This window comes from Miniopterus natalensis (assembly GCF_054644295.1).
Source record: "Miniopterus natalensis isolate mMinNat1 chromosome 1 unlocalized genomic scaffold, mMinNat1.hap1 SUPER_1_unloc_1, whole genome shotgun sequence".
In the NCBI taxonomy this organism is placed as follows: domain Eukaryota; kingdom Metazoa; phylum Chordata; class Mammalia; order Chiroptera; family Miniopteridae; genus Miniopterus; species Miniopterus natalensis.
Genome location: NW_028269905.1, coordinates 1 through 16097, shown reverse-complemented (window position 1 = coordinate 16097; position 16097 = coordinate 1). Strand labels below are relative to the sequence as shown.

Sequence of the window (16097 nt, the reverse complement as noted above, 5' to 3'; positions counted from 1 at the left end):
CTTGCATTCTCATTAAGTTAATCCTTATGGCAGTATTTCTCATACTATGTTTCATGAAACAGTAGATATATGAAATAATAATAGGTTTCCTACCCCAAGAGAAATTCTCTTATAATAGCTTGAGAAGTTTTGAATCTCACATATGCTCCTACATAACCTACAACCTTACCCCACCTCCAATTTTGTGTTGTTTATTACTTTTTTAAATCCTCACCTGAGGATAAGTTTTTATTGATTTAAGAGAGAAAGGAAGGGAGGAGAAAGACAGAAACATCCATGTGAGAGAGAAACACTGATTGGCTACCTCCTGGATAGGGATCGAACCTGAAACCAGGGTATGTGCCCTGACCAGGAATTAACCCAAGACCTTCTGGTGTAGAGGTCGACGCTCGAACAGTCATACCAACCAGGGCCAGTTCTCTCTGTTTTTAAATATGCAGCACATGATGGCTCTGAAAGCTCTGTATCAAAGGAGTCTATTTGATTTTGTTTAGCACGGTATGGAAGCCATTTTCAAAGCAAATATTTTATCATTAGTTTTTGTGACAACTCTCATTATGAATCTATTAGAAAGATGAAATACTGAATTTAATTTTATAAAATGATCACCTTACATTTTACACATTAATGCTTTAGTCAGTTTAGGGTCTTGATTGGAATGGTTACCTTGGCCCAGAAGTAACGCCACCATTTCTTCATGTCCTTCACGTGCTGCTTCCATCAAAGGTGTATAACCTTCATCATTGACCTCTTCCAGGCTAGCTCCTCTTTCAATAAGTAAGGCCGCGAGTTCCACGTGCCCACCACATGCAGCCAAAGTCAATGGTGACTCAAATGAATCAGCAGGCATGTTCACTTGGGCACCACTGTCAAGAAGTAACCTAGCCACTTCGACATGGCCATCCTAATTACAATGCAATTACAAAATTAAATTAGCACCATTAAAAAAATCTTCAAAAATACAAAGATTTCTCAACTATCCAAATGAAGTTCATTGACCTCCCATTCAAATACTAATAAATCTACACTTAATAGTTGAGTAAGCAAGTATTAAGACCTATCTATATTTCTTCAGTACAGAGTAGAAAATAGAGACTGAGGATATAAAACATGGAGAAAAATGATGCCTTCAATCAAAAAGTTTATTAACCACCACGGGAAAAAAACACTAAGTACATGAAACGAGACTACTATAAGATAACACCAACAATGCATGGTATAAACTTAAACGCTAAAAGGATAAAAGTGAGAAAGCGTTAGATTTTTTATAGAAACCTTAAGAATAAGCAAACTTTTGATTAGGTAGAAAAAAGAAATATGCAATACTATTATGACTAGGAGAATTGTGCATGTGTTAGGGGAAGGGGAACACAATATGCACATGGTACTTTTTTGTTCAACATTCAAATGCCAAGGAAAATTGAAAGAAGTTCTCTCTTACTATCATCTGTTCCTTTCACCACAGCTTTCCTACCTATTAGCAACTCCAAGGCTCCTTTTTCCTTTTTTTCCCCTTTGATATACTTTTACCTTCTATATATTACCTCACAAGCATTTCATCTTCCTTTTAATATGTCACGCTCATTTTTGCCTCTAGGTTTATATGATACCACTTTAATATCTTATTACTAAGGTTACTCTGGTGTTCCTCCATCTCAGTATTTTCTCCCTCCATAGTCAAGTCCTACACTGCCTGGCCCCTACTATTATCTTTTCCCTACTTATAACACTTGCAGTGCATACTGGTTAGATTTATAGAACATTCCATTATAATTTCTTAATCTACCTATGGGTTGATTTTCTAGTGGGGATGGCAGACGTTTTAAGTTCCTTATAATGAAGATATCATTGATGTATTTTTACACACATCTCATTCAATCCTCACAACAAACCCAGAGAAGGATATTATTCCTCATCTTAAAAGATGAACTCAAAACCTCTGGAGAAAACCTATGTTTACTTAAAAGAATAATTTACTAAAGCAAACACTGGCATGGCAATAAAAACAAAAACAAAGATAACTCAAGTCTTAAGTGGCTACCTAGTATTTTTTAAATTAGTAATTAAAAATTAACATCCTTCTAATAATCATTCTCTGAAGGGAAGTTGAGACCAGAAACTTCAAATTCATTTGAGGCTTTTATCTATCTTTGGCATGTTTTTCTCATGAATCTACCTATAATGTTACTCTGATCCATTTTTGTGCCACAAATCACAGACAGATACAGAAGTTTAAGAGTACTATTATTACCCACCTCCACATACAAACTCTAAAACAGTGTTCTTACAAAAGGAACTCAGGGCTCAGAAAAACCATGACAGAGACGGAATTATGTAACACAAATAATAGTCTAATTTCAAATTTTTCATAAATAAAATTATTGGTTTGATAAGCATGTTATGTTTAGTAATATGTGCATACTCTGGGAATTATAGTCTCCTTTTTAATACCCTTGGATCAATCTTTTTAAAAGTCACTTTTTGCACCAACTACATAAAACCAGTATAGTGATGTGAGATTAAGAAAATGAACATAATGCTGTCAAGCTTCAGAAAGCAACTTCTAATAGAAGTCAATGTTGTATAACTGGCTCTGAAAACTATTAATAATTCAAGATAGCTGAGGTTCTGCTCCATAATAAGTCTACAATAAACAGAATTTTTGAGCCAAAGAAAAAGACACTCAATGCACACTATATAAAATATATATTTTTATATGTAATAGAAATATATTTCATGTATTTCACCAATCTTACCATGCAAGCCTCCATTAGAGCAGTGTGCATTTCATCTGTTTTATGCTCTTGATCTGCCCCTGCTTCCAAAAGAAATCGCACCATCTCTAGGTGTCCTAAACCAAAAGCGCATTAATATTACTTAAAAAACTCATTCTAAAAAAAGTAAGACAAATTATAATATTTTAACAAGTTTTATTTAAATTATAGCAATACATTTTTAAGTATAATACAAAAGTCAGCTACAAGCTACCCTCAACTGCTGAATACAATTTATACATAATCTCTGTTGTTCTACTCTTTACCCTATTGCTCTACCATTGTTGCTACTAGAATCCTTGCTATGGGTGATCAAAGATACCACTAAAATCCAACACCCAGAATATGTAAGTTGAGAACTGTATATATAAAAATATACACTTAGTTAATACACCACTTAGTTAATATTTATTCATGTATTTAGATATAAGCATACCTATGCATATACATATACCCACACACGTACACATATTTATGCCGTCTCAAATAAACCATATGCTTCAGTTCAGATAAAAATACTTTATGAGTAGTCATAAAGATAAATTTTAGAAAGGACTTCAGATATAATAAAGAGAAAAATTAATAATTTCCCCCCAAAATTATTGGAATGAGCTGCAATTTTCAATCAATTGGGACTAGAGAGCAGTGGATGGTAGAATCACAGATAAAGTCAAAACAAAAATAACTTTGGTAAGTGCAGCATCTGCCATATCTTGTTTTTGCTACCTTTTTTCTGTCATTTTCCCCTCCCAAAGATCCACATCAATGTTCAGCCTCAGCCTGAGTTCCATCCCTTCCCCATCTCCTCTTTGTCAATCTATGGCCTAGAAACAGAGGAAAGGGAGCAGGTCCTCGGATCCACAGAAGCACTAGAGATGCTCTCCAATAGCTCAGTTCTATTTCCAGCTTCTAATTAAAGCCTGCAAGCCCCAACTTCAGATGCCCCTTTTGGAAAACAGGGTGGGGCTACAAGCAAAGGAGAGAGGAAAGAGGAGCTTTATATAGCCCATCTCAACGCTCTTCTGGCTGGCTGGGACTCAGTAGTAAAACACAGCCAGGTTCAAGAAGTATTTGTGAAAAGGGCAGAAAGCTACCCAACCAGTCTGCTTAATTCTACCCCCAGAAGACTGGCCTCTGCCTCATTATCCAACAGAACAGGGGAACTAATGGAACTCAGCTGTGCTTCCTAATCACCCTGTATCTGAAGATCTGTTAACACCAGATAATCAAAAACACTTCAGATAGACCATATTTTCACATTTAAATTTTAGTCACTTATGTATATATGGATATTTTATCCATATCTTTAAGAAAATTATTATGAAATAACTCACACAACCTTGGGCACTCTAAAATAGAATGAAACAACACCAGGGCCAGGACTAGGGTGAGGCAACAAAGTCCTGGGTACAAAATTTGAGGTGTTCACTTGCAACCTTGCATAAGCGAAGAATTAGCCACTGAGAGTGTCTCCTTAAATTTTATACTTGCCCTGCAAGAGCTTTTTCTTGATGTTTCGATGTCAAGAATTCATCACTTATTTTATGACACAAACATGGCACAGCTGCAGATGATATGAAACACTGAACTGAATGGCTATGTAGACATAAAATTGAATGAAATTTGCTTTTTTTAAAAGCTCCTCAGTTTATAGCCATTTACCTGTCATATAGGTGAAGTTTAAAAAATATCAGCCTCTGTGGCTTTTTACAATGTAGAATCTAGAGTATCTGCTAGCTGAAGACCAAAGCATCTTTTCAGACAATTGTCTTGCCTTCCCAAAAAAGAGTACTTTTCTGTTTTATCAGTATTTTCAGGTTGATTTACATTACTCAAAAATATTATGTACCCCCTGCCCAGCTGGGTGTGGCTCAATACCCAGTCAATCACCATTGGATACCAGATACCAGGTCAGGGCACATGCCCAGGTTGCGGCTGGAACCCCAGGTGGGGGCGTGCAGGAGGCAGCTGATCAATGACAACTCTCTCATCATTGATATTTCAACTCTCTCCCTCTCCCTTCCTTTCTCTGAATCAATAAAGTTATATATTTTTTAAAAAGCAGCAGTAGCCTGATGCTAGCTTGTCAGCTACCTGCTTCCTTCTGTTAAAAAAAAGAAAAAAAATTATGTAGCCCCTTTGTACAGCTATATATGGGCAGACATTCTCAATTTTAACCAGCTCTTATTTCGAACTTTACTAAATGTGCTGGTAATACTCTAACATTGTTCTTTTGAATTCAAACTCCCTCCATACCACTTTTCATTTTTCTTCTCACATTTTCTTTTTCTTCAATTTTTATCTTTTCTTCTTAGTATCATAAGTAATACGTTATGCACCTTCTTGTTAGATCATTCTGGCTACTTTTATTGTGTTTTCTTTTAAACTTACAGGCTGAGTACTTCTATATTCAGCAGGATTCTTTTTTTTCAACCAGAGGAACTATTCTAAGGTACAACACCATTTAAAAATGTACATTAAAGTTAAAATAACTTTCTGATAAAGTAACTGGATCAATAGTCATTTTTCACTGACAATATTTATAATACTGAGTTTACATTTTAAAAGTTTACATATTTGACTCTTACTTCAAAAGTTAAATACATACTATATACTATTACTTTTTAATTAAAAAACAAACTGTCATTTCATGTTTAAAACTTTGTTTTAAAAAAATATTTTATACTGTACCTTTATAACAAGCTAATGTAAGGGCACTCTCTTTAAATTCATTGGAATGCGTATTAATGCCAGCCCCATTTTCTAGCAGCAATCTGGCTACTTCCACATGTCCAGCACTTCCAGCTTCCATAAGAGGAGTATGGCCATTTTCATTATGGTCCTCAATACTAGCACCGGATTCCAAAAGCACCTTTACAACATCTACATAGCCTCCAGCACAAGCATATGTAAGTGCTGTATTGCCTATTTTAGCAAAGAAAAACAAAAACCCCGTTAACATAAATTACCAAAATAAAACAGAATCTAATTTAGCATAAAAAAGAAACTGAAATGGGAGACTATAACCTTAATAAATTTATATAAAATACTTACATATAATTCCATTCCTCACTGCATTTTACCTTACCTACTCCCTGCTCTTCCCATTTAAAATCAGTCAAACACATGTAGAAAATCAGATACACTCACCACAACTGTAGAGTTATGAAAGAACTGAGCAATTCTGAAACCAACTTTTCAGATGAGAAACAGGTTATATTCATTCTAACTTTAATCAGAGAAATGTTTCACAAGCTTCTTTTTTAGGATTGTAATTATTCATCCTATAGATACATCTCATACCATTTCTTTTAATCATATATATTTGTTTTCTCTACAATTTCAAGTATCAGTTAACTGATCAAAGTTAAAGTAATTTCAAAAATATTCCTTCATCCATGTTATGGGGGGGAAAAACTTCAACTTTCTGGGTAAAATAAGGATTTCTAAAACCCCCTCAAACTAGAATCTGTTGACCTTAAAAATTACTTAAAATAGTAAACAGTTTTGAAAATCTTGCATGAAAAAAATGCACAAAATATATTTTCATATGATTTTAGAGCTGTTATACAATCTATATATGCCCAAATTTTAAAGGAAAAAAAATTTAGACTAAAATTGTGTCCCTTGTGGGACACAATGTTTTCATATCCTCTTTTTTCCTATAGGCCACAATTTAGTAAGAAAAGGCAATGAAAAGACCTGCCTTTTATTCCACATCCTTGTTCTCTGTATCTTCTCTTCCCTTCTCCCCCAGAAATAGGAAACCTGGGTTTGCAAGCCAGAGTTCACCCTTTCCATTTCTAAGAGAGTAGTCCTTGTAACTGGGCCAATGTTTAACCTTAAAGAACCTTAAAAGGCCACTTAATTGCCCTCATACACAAAACAGAAGACATTTCATTCAAAATATATTCTATGTACTTTACACCTAATGCACAGACTTATGCAAACATGCAGCATTTATAAGAGAACTGCAAAAGCATCACTAACGATCACTCTCATGTGAAATAATTACCACCAAAGGGTATTACTATTTAACAAAACTAAAAAGGAAATACGCATAACCTGTTGAAGACTGTGCATTGACATCGGCTTTATGAGCTAGCAGCAACTTCACAATTTTGACATGTCCTCCATTAGCAGCAGCCATTAAAGGCGTAATGTCACCTTTGATTCCCCTATCTTCCACATTTGCATGCATTGCCAACAAAACCTTATGAAAAAAAAAGTTTAAAAAATATTAGAAAATAATAATTTCATTTAAAAAATTTGAACATATGTTACACCTACGTAGTCATACTATAAATAGTAGAAGAGCCAATGAACACAAAATATGGCTAACAAAACTATAGGTTAAAACGAGCCTAAGGTCGCCTTTATTTTTTCCTTACTAAACAAGCTAAATTAAAAACAAAACAAAATTTAAAAACTCATGAGCTTTATTTTGATAATACAAACCTGTGCAAGCTCATAGTATCCAGCAGAACAAGCTAAACAAAGGAGGCTTTCCCCTTCCTCAGTATGTTCATTTACACTTCGCCCTTCAATGAGTAACTTTCGCACAGCATTTACATCTCCTTCTGAACAGGCTTCTGCCAGACTGCGGCTATTAGGGGAAGAATATTGCAATGTCAGGACATGATATTATAAAACACCGCACAGCCTAAGTACTGAACAGAAGTGCTAAGCAAGAATTATTGTTCCAATAAGATCCATAGCAAAAAAACTGAAAATGATTCAGCTCATTGATTTTTTAAAAATCTACATATAAAAGTCGCTGAATTAAAATATTTAACTTTACAAAATGTTTTTCGTTATGCAATTTTCGAAACCAAAATTTTAAAACATAAAACTTTACAGAATATCACATGAATAAAATACAAGTCACAATGACACTTCATTCTGTTCGGTCACTGGACGTTTTTTCTTTTAACCCTCATCCAAGGACATGCTTAGAGATACTGATGCAGGAGAGAAAGAGTGAAGCAATGCCTTCCGTGTGCCCCCACCGGTGATCGACCCACAACCCAGGGTATGTGCCCTAATCTCCTTCAAGTTCTTTTCAGTGAGGAAGCCAGAGAAATCTTGTTTAAAGAAAAGTAGATCACGTCCAGCCGGCGTGGCTTGGCGGCTGAGCATCGACCTATGAACAGAAGATCAGTTGGATTCCCGGTCAGGGCACATGCCGGGCTGTGGGCTTGATCCCCAGTAGGGGGCAAGGGCAGCCAATCAATGACTCATCACTGATGTCTCTCTCTCTCTCTCTCTCCCCCTCTCTCCCTCTCCCTCCCTCCCTCTCTCTCCCCCCCCTTCCTCTCCTGAAAAAATAACACATTTTTTTAAAAAAATAGATAAAAGTAGATCATGTTACTCTTCTGCTCAGAATCTTCCAATAGCCTCTAATCTCACTCACAATAAAGGCCAAAATCCATAGAAGATCTGTCCAGTGGTAGCATCCCACACTCTTCCATTTTACCTCTCTGGTTTCATCACCTACTATTCCCACTCTTGCTCTTTCCACTTTGGCCACATTGACTTCCCTGCTTTTTATCAAAAGTGCTAATTAAGCTCCAATGCCAAAATAAATGCATCTGCTGTCCTTATCAAGACAGCGCCTCTCTCAGACACAGCTCATTCCCTTACCTATTTCAGATCTTTGCTAAAAAGCCACCTTTTAAGTGAGGATTTCCCTGACTACCCTATTTAAAATGCAACATGACCTCCGAACCCAAACACTGCTCTAGCACTTCCTCATAACTCTTACCATTATGTGCCATACTACATATTTTACCTACATGTTAATTGTATTGTCTCCTTACCAAAGTCAGGCACAAACAGCAGTTAGTAAGCTTGTCTCTTTCTTTTCATTTTATAGGATATTGACTGTTCCTAGACTGTCAGTGTTCTCTATAATTTTTAAACAAGTTTAGTACAAATCCTTCCCACAAGACATTTCCTGTATTAAGAACATACCCTAACTTATCTCTTTTTCAAGTGGTCTCTCATTCTCTCTCTCCCCCTTAGGCACACACTGCCCTCTACCTTCCTACTGAGACTTTCATTCAATTTTCGCTAGCTTTAAACAGCCTTATAAGAATTACTGTAGCAACAGTTGAACTTATGAACTCATAAGCAAAGGGTACACTAAATCTGGCACATGATACTGCACTTAACTAACGTAAAGTTTGGAACATAGCACTCACTATTTGGAACATATTTCTCAAGCCTTGCTGAATAAATATGACCGTCACAAACATGTTCTACTGCTTTGCTACTAATTTCAAGTATTTTCAATGCCAAAGAATCTATTATTTTTTTCTATTCTATTTCCAGTTTCAATTAACACTCTTCAAGGTGTCTTTAATTTTCTCTCTTGCCAGTCTCGATAGGCACCACATTAAAAAATACTTGTAGGTCAATAATATAGTAGGCCAGAAAAACTGAATAGTTAACTAAGGAAAAGAATCTGAGGGTACCTAAAGAAGACTCAATATATGAGAAGACTGGTAAAATAAATTAATAAGAACACAAACATCTACACAGATAAAAACAATGCAGAGCCAAGAAACAGCAAATTCATACTCTTGTTAATACTATATAACCTCTCTTTCATGTTTTTGAAAGTAGCTGCCTAAAAACATTATGTAAAAGCCAATTCTTACATCCTATTTTTAATTCTCCAAACCCGTATGTAAAAGAATATTCCCATTTTCTCAACTGTTTAAAGGCAACTGCTAAAATAAAATAGCTTTATTATCCTCACTTGAGGATATTTTTTCTACTGCTTTTCAGAAAGAGAGGAAGGGGAAGAGAGAGAGAAACACTGATGTGAGAGAGACACATTGGTTGCCTCTTGTACCCGGCTTCGGTTGGGTCGGGGATCAATCTTGCAACTGGAGGCATCTGCCCTTGACTAGAATCAAACCCGAGACTCTTCAGTCCAAGGCCAACACACTAACCACTGACCAAAACTAGCTAGGGCAAAAATAGTTTCTTTCTAAAGAAAAAAGAAGCTTCTGAGGAGAAAAGTAACATGCATTAATCATTTCCCCCCCAGCCATTTCTTTGGGGTTTACATCCATTTTTAACTATACTATATACATAATTATTTTCATATATGAGATAGTGTGATTTTTATTGCACATCATCATCAGAAAAACTTAAAAAGCTGAGCCCTTATTATACTATATAAAAGAAATTGTAGCACATACAAAAATAAATGTATGTTACAATGTGCTTGGGAACTAGAGCTGTGACATTTTGTGTACATTCATAAAACAAACAAATAAAAACCTTGCCCTTTAAAACAGTCAGAACTATGTACATGAACTGGAAATAGTGTGACTAATTAAAAAGCCTTTACTTCTTTGTCACCAGAGCAGTAAAAGAAAACAAAACCTAAATCAGCAAAATGTCTTTTATAACATTATCAGCTAAGAAGTCAGCTTTGCCGACAGGCAGACACTTGTGTCCCAGCTCTGCCACTTGTCACCTATTCAAACTTGATTAAGTTCTTGAGTTCTCTTAAGCTTTTCATGAATAAAATGAGTATAAAAACAATATCCATGTCTATGGCTTTTTGTGAATATAAACAAGATAACATATGCAAAGTGGCTGGTATAGTTCCAAGCACAAAATAAATGTTAGCTATTTTATCATTTTTAAGAAAATGTTTTTTATATTGATCACAATGAAAATGTAACTTACTTGTCCGACTGCCCTGCATTTGCTGTGCTTTCTGCTCTCATACGGGTAAGTGCAGCAGCAGCTTCATCCAACGCACAACTAACAGATGATGTCAACCTCCGAAGCACTTCAGGATCTGCAAAGGCTTTACCATCAGCCGTAGATAATTTGCCTATTCCTATAGTATTTTCACACCAAAATGAATGCACACAAAAGGAGAAATAAAGCAAAATTCAAGTTATTTAACTCTATATATGTTATCAAATAATCTGCAAATGGTACATTATAAATATATATTGTCTGCCCTGAATTTTTTTGGAAATCACTCTTTTCCAATTCTCTGATAATCTTATTCCTTCCAAGTGATCTTTAACTGCTTGACCCTGTGATACTCTGGTGCCAGAAATGGGTCTTTGGTTACTGGGACAATTAGGAATCCTCACTCAGACTTTTGTTATAGGTCTGAAAAGAGAGCCTATGTTTAAAGGTTGCTGAATTGCTAAGATGTCAGTCTTGAGCTATTTGGTCACTTTTATACCACAAATGAAAAAGACTACTCCCAAAATAAGTCAACAAAGAGGAGAAAAGAACAGCGAAATAAGAAAGGAGACAGAGTTCTGAGCAAGTTATATTTTTTATTATTATTATTTTTAATCCTCACCCGAGGATAATTTTTCCATTGCTTTTTCAGAAAGAGTGGGGGGCGGGGATTAAGCCTACAACCGAGGTACATGCCCTTGGCCAAAATCGAACCTGGGACCCTTCAGTCCCCAAGCCGACACTCTAACCACTGAGCCAAACTGGCTAGAGCTGAGCAACTTATTTTTGATTGACACCAGCAATGCCACAATCCAGCACCATCCCTATACTTTTGGTAAATGCCCACTTTCATTTAAGAATGTTTAGTTGGGATACTATCACTTGTGACCACAAACGGCCTAATAAAACAGTATAGGCTATATAAAAGATAACCTATATTTGAATAACTATTTCAAATTATGACTGCAACTTATACTCAAAATCCTATCTAAATGTACCATATTTTAAAAATTCAGAACAACAACAAAAAATTTCAAAAGCAGAAATGGTTAGTAACCATCTGCATGAAACATAACTTGTTCTCCTCCAGATATTATAAAGAAAGCTTATTTCTAACCTTTATTATTCTAACTCAGTAGTGCTTAATCCAGGTTGTTCATCAGGGAGTGGAGCTTTACAAAAATATACATGTTGAGCTCTCCAATATCTAAAGATGTAATTCAATTAGAAGGAAGTGGGGCCTAGGCATCTACATATTTTAAAAGCTCTAAGAAAATTCTGATACAAAGCCAGGATTAAGAACCTTTAATCTAAGTTGAAGACAAACATCTGATGTTCTGATGGATATTATAGAATCCCCCACCACTCAACATGTGATCCATGGATTAGAAGCATTGCAAACGATAAATGCACTTTTGGTCTAATCAGACTGATATGTACTGTATAATATGTGTTGCCAATAGTAAAAGACAACTGTAGACTAACTCTACTCTAGTAGTATTTTTCAAAAGGATATCAATCCTAAGGTACTACTGAGACCAAAGTCACACATGCATTTTCATAGGAGAGAATTAGCTCCAATTTTTTTTTTAGCCAACTCGGATTAGCTATTTTCTCAATGTTAGCAACAGAACTAGGCAAGGGGATATATCTGAATCGGTAGAAAGTAATTACTGATTTAAAAAAACCAAAAAAACCCCCGAAAATAATCTACATTAAATTTTCATGAGCTCTTTTTTTCATAATGAAGATAATTATTTTAGTAAGAGAACTAAGAAATACATGGTAACCTCTCAAATGAATAAACAGTGATTGAAATTTAATTTACTCTACCTACTCTATATTATGGTAATCTTTTTTTAACTAGTCTTATACAGTTATCAGATATCAGTAAATATAAAAAATAAATAAAACATACATGACCAGATTATTCTTTTCAAAATTTTAACATTTAATCAACTGAACAGAACCATATAACTTCAGAAAGAAGCTACATTAAAAGATGACCTAGATTTCTGATTTTAAGGTAATTTTAAGGTAATTATTTTTCCTCTTATAACTTACTCAAAGGAGAACTAAATCCAACAGAAACTCCATCTTTGATAACCATAAAAGATATTTGTAAATATAACGTAATATTTATGAAGATGAAGTAAATAAAAGGTGATAACTGCTTCTCAGAACAAAAGAAATGGAAACATAGATATCAAAGAGAAATAAGGTGGTCATCCAAAAAGGACTCAGGAATCAGGTACCAGATACATGGGTGAGGCTTGAGTTGGCAAAAAGAGAGACTGACTGAACACCTGTGAGGAGTCAGGCACTTAAGTCTCCACGCATACCCAAACAGCATAGTCAGGTGATTATTCTCTAAAAACAAAACCAAACCAGAAAGGCCTTGGACTAGGAGATGCCAGATATAGAGGAAGAGGAGATGAGCTACTAAACTAAAAATAAGGCACTTAAGTAAACATGCATGATAAACAGTGAGATTCAGTCCCCTTCCCACTTTTAGCTCGCTAAATGCTGGCAGCCAGGTTTATAATTCGCTAGACAAAAATTGGCAGATGTGTCTCAAAAATTTGAATAGCCACAGAGAAAAGGCTTAAAGATATTGACATTTGGGGGTTCCATGGAAGGGTCTCTGTCTAATCGCTGCATACTAAGAATTCTAAAATGTTCCTAAGATTGCCCAGCTCCAGTATACATATAATCTTTGGGACTATGAATTTGATAGATTTTATTCCCATGATTAGGTTATGTTATATGGCACAGAAGACCTGAAGATAGGGTGGTTAACTGGGTGGGCCTGACCTCATCACATGACCCATAAAGAGACTTCTTTGGCTGACTGGAGAAAAGGAAGCCAGAGATGCAAAGCCCGAGAAGAAGTCAAAGATAGAGGGCACCATGGCTCAAAAATGTGGACAACCTCAAGTAAGTGAGAGTAGCTCCAGCTAACAGTCCATGAGGAAATTGGAGCCTGAGTTCTACAACTCCAAGGAACTAAATTCTGCTATCAACAACAATAAACTTGGAAGCAGACTTTCTCCTACAGCCTACAGATGAGGACTCAACTCAGGTGACACCTTGATTTCAGTCCATGAGACCCCAAGCAAGAGAACCTAGCCGCACTGTGTGCCCTGATGTCTTATCTACAGAAACTAAAAGATAGGTAAATGGGTGTTGTGTCACATTGCTATCTTTATTGTAAACTATTATGCTGCAATGGGAAATTAGTTATATATATAATATATATGATATATAATATATAATAAACACTATATAGTAAAACCCACCAGTTGACAACACATGAATGTAAATCTTTGAATTTATCTTCTAAGGGCATTGTTGCTGACTACAAACAAAACCCAGGGTTCACCAGGCATTTGAAATCTTGAATGAGAAAGACAGCCAAAAATATTCAAAATATGATTAAAATCTTAGAATGCCAAAAAACTATAACACTTTGGAGAAGAGGAAAGAAAAGCTGAAGAGATAGAAGAGTATCCCAAATACGTGTGGTGTCAAACTTCTGAACTGCAACACCAAAAATCAGGAAACAATGAAGCAGAACTTCAAAGGAAAAGTGATTTTTAAACTAGCATTTTATACCTACTCCAAGAATCAAGTATGAGGATAGTATAAAAGGCATTTTCAGACAAAGTCTCAAAAACTTTTCTCAAGCATCTTTTCTCAAGATGCCTAAACTGTAATCAATCTCAACATCATTAAAAAAGAAACAACCAGAGTACCTATGTGATATATAAGAAACTATAAACACCAGGAATGACTATTCTTGCCAAAAACAAAATGAACTGAAATCTGGTTAATTATCTGGATCTGAATTCTGATTCAAGAACTGACAACACACAGAAATACAACTGGAAAAATCCACAGTCAGACAAATGACTCATTTCTTTAAAAATAAGTAGGTAAAAAGCCCTCACTTGTGTGGCTCAGTAATTAGAGCATTGGCCCAAGAACAGAAGAGTTGCAGGGTCAGTTCCTGGTCAAGGGCACTTAAGCGGGTATCAGGTTCAATTCATCGCCCTAGTCAGGGAGTGTGTGGGAGGCAACCAATCAATGTGTCTCTCTCACAGCAATGTTTGTCTGCCCCCCCCTTCCTCAGACACTTCCACTCTCTAAAAATCAATGGAAAAAATATCCTCCAGTGAGGACTAACAAAACAAAACAAAACAAAACACACAAAAAAAAGAGGGGAAAGGAACTGTTTTGACTAAGACACTTAAAAAAAATCATGAACATTAAAAATAATATATGGAGGAGAATTAAAGATGGCGGCGGACTGAGTGGAAGTTACATTGACAGTCTCCCGGGGCCAAGCTGAACTCACAACTAAAATACAGAAAAACCATCCTGAATAATCAACTAAAACTGAAGACGAGCTGGATAGCTACTCATAACCAAGGAGGAAAAGTGGAGACCACATAGAGACTGGTAGGCAGTACAGAGGCATGAGAGGGCTGGCTGGGCTCCCATAGGCAGCAGCTGAAGGCCCGGAGGGAGATCTCAGCTGTGGGGGTTCCCACTGAGGACTCCGGGGCCTAAACCCCAGGCTGGGCTTGCCAGCCAAGAGTACTAGAACTGAGAAAGGTGCCCACATAACATCTGGCTGTAAAAGCAGGAGGGTTTCTATCAGCCGGGGAAAGACAGTTGGAAATGGAGGCACCCTCTTCAAGAGCCAATGCACAAAGTTTCCTGTGCAGCCACTCATTTTGGGCTCCAGCAGAGGGAGGGCAGAGTGGACTAGAGCTGTGTGAGGAGAATCTAGGGTTGTAGGCTCTGGAGACAGAGCTCAGAGGGCAGCCCTCTGGATTCCTGTTCCCCATCATTCCCCCATACTGCAGAGGACATCTTTCACATGCAAACATTTACCTTCCAAGCAGCTTTTGCTTGTGGGGGAAGCAATTGCCTCAACCTGCTGGAAAACCTCTCCCTTTAGCCCATGGAGTGCCTACAGCCTGAGGCTCATTAAGAGAATCAGATTAATCAGCCTGCAGGCAGAGGCAGACCTCAGAGAGCTTTGAGTGCCTGATCTGCTTTCTAGACCTGGGCCTTGGAAAAGCAGACTTTGGTGTGCATTTTGGTCCTGTCCAAACACACCGAGCCCCAACAGAGGGGACTTCAACTCGTGGGTTTGTGGTAGCTCCAAACGGTACTCAATGTCAGTCACAAACAGCATCTAACACTGGTCTACACCAGAGACCTTCCAAAAAGATTGAGAGTCCTAGCAGGCCTACCTAATACATAGAAACAAACCCAAATAGGCAGCTAAAATTGGGAGGCAAAAAAACAAGCCCCAAATGAAAGAACAAGAGAAGTCTCTAGAAAAAGAGCCAAATGAAACAGAGATAAGCAATCTGTCAGATATATGGCTTAGAATACTGATTGTAAGGATGCTCAACAGCATGAAAAAAAAAAGATATGGAAACTATGAAGAAAATTAAGAATGACGTAGCAGAAATAAAGGGTACACTAGAAGGAATAAACAGCGGATGAGAGGAAGCTGAGGATCGGATCAGTGAATTAGAAGACAGGGTAGGAAAAAATCACTTAATCAGAAAGCCAAAAAGA

At 36.5% G+C, this 16097-nt stretch overlaps 1 protein-coding gene across 3 annotated transcripts in view; it reads right to left on the bottom strand.

The window, feature by feature from the left end:
- LOC107534498 (ankyrin repeat domain-containing protein 17) overlaps positions 1-11919 on the bottom strand; it is an 81799-nt gene extending 69880 nt beyond the window's left edge. For 2 of the 3 annotated variants that reach the window (XM_087813691.1, XM_087813692.1), the window contains exons 1-6: positions 10482-11919; positions 7233-7380; positions 6840-6987; positions 5466-5699; positions 2757-2851; positions 667-904 (exon numbers count right to left, since the gene is read on the bottom strand). In XM_087813691.1, the coding sequence (XP_087669817.1) occupies positions 667-904; positions 2757-2851; positions 5466-5699; positions 6840-6987; positions 7233-7380; positions 10482-10522 (904 nt within the window). In that variant the 5' untranslated portion in view covers positions 10523-11919. The remainder of the gene's footprint in view (positions 1-666; positions 905-2756; positions 2852-5465; positions 5700-6839; positions 6988-7232; positions 7381-10481) is intronic. The other variant, XM_087813693.1, reaches the window with a different exon arrangement.
- Between the last annotated feature and the right edge of the window lie 4178 nt (positions 11920-16097).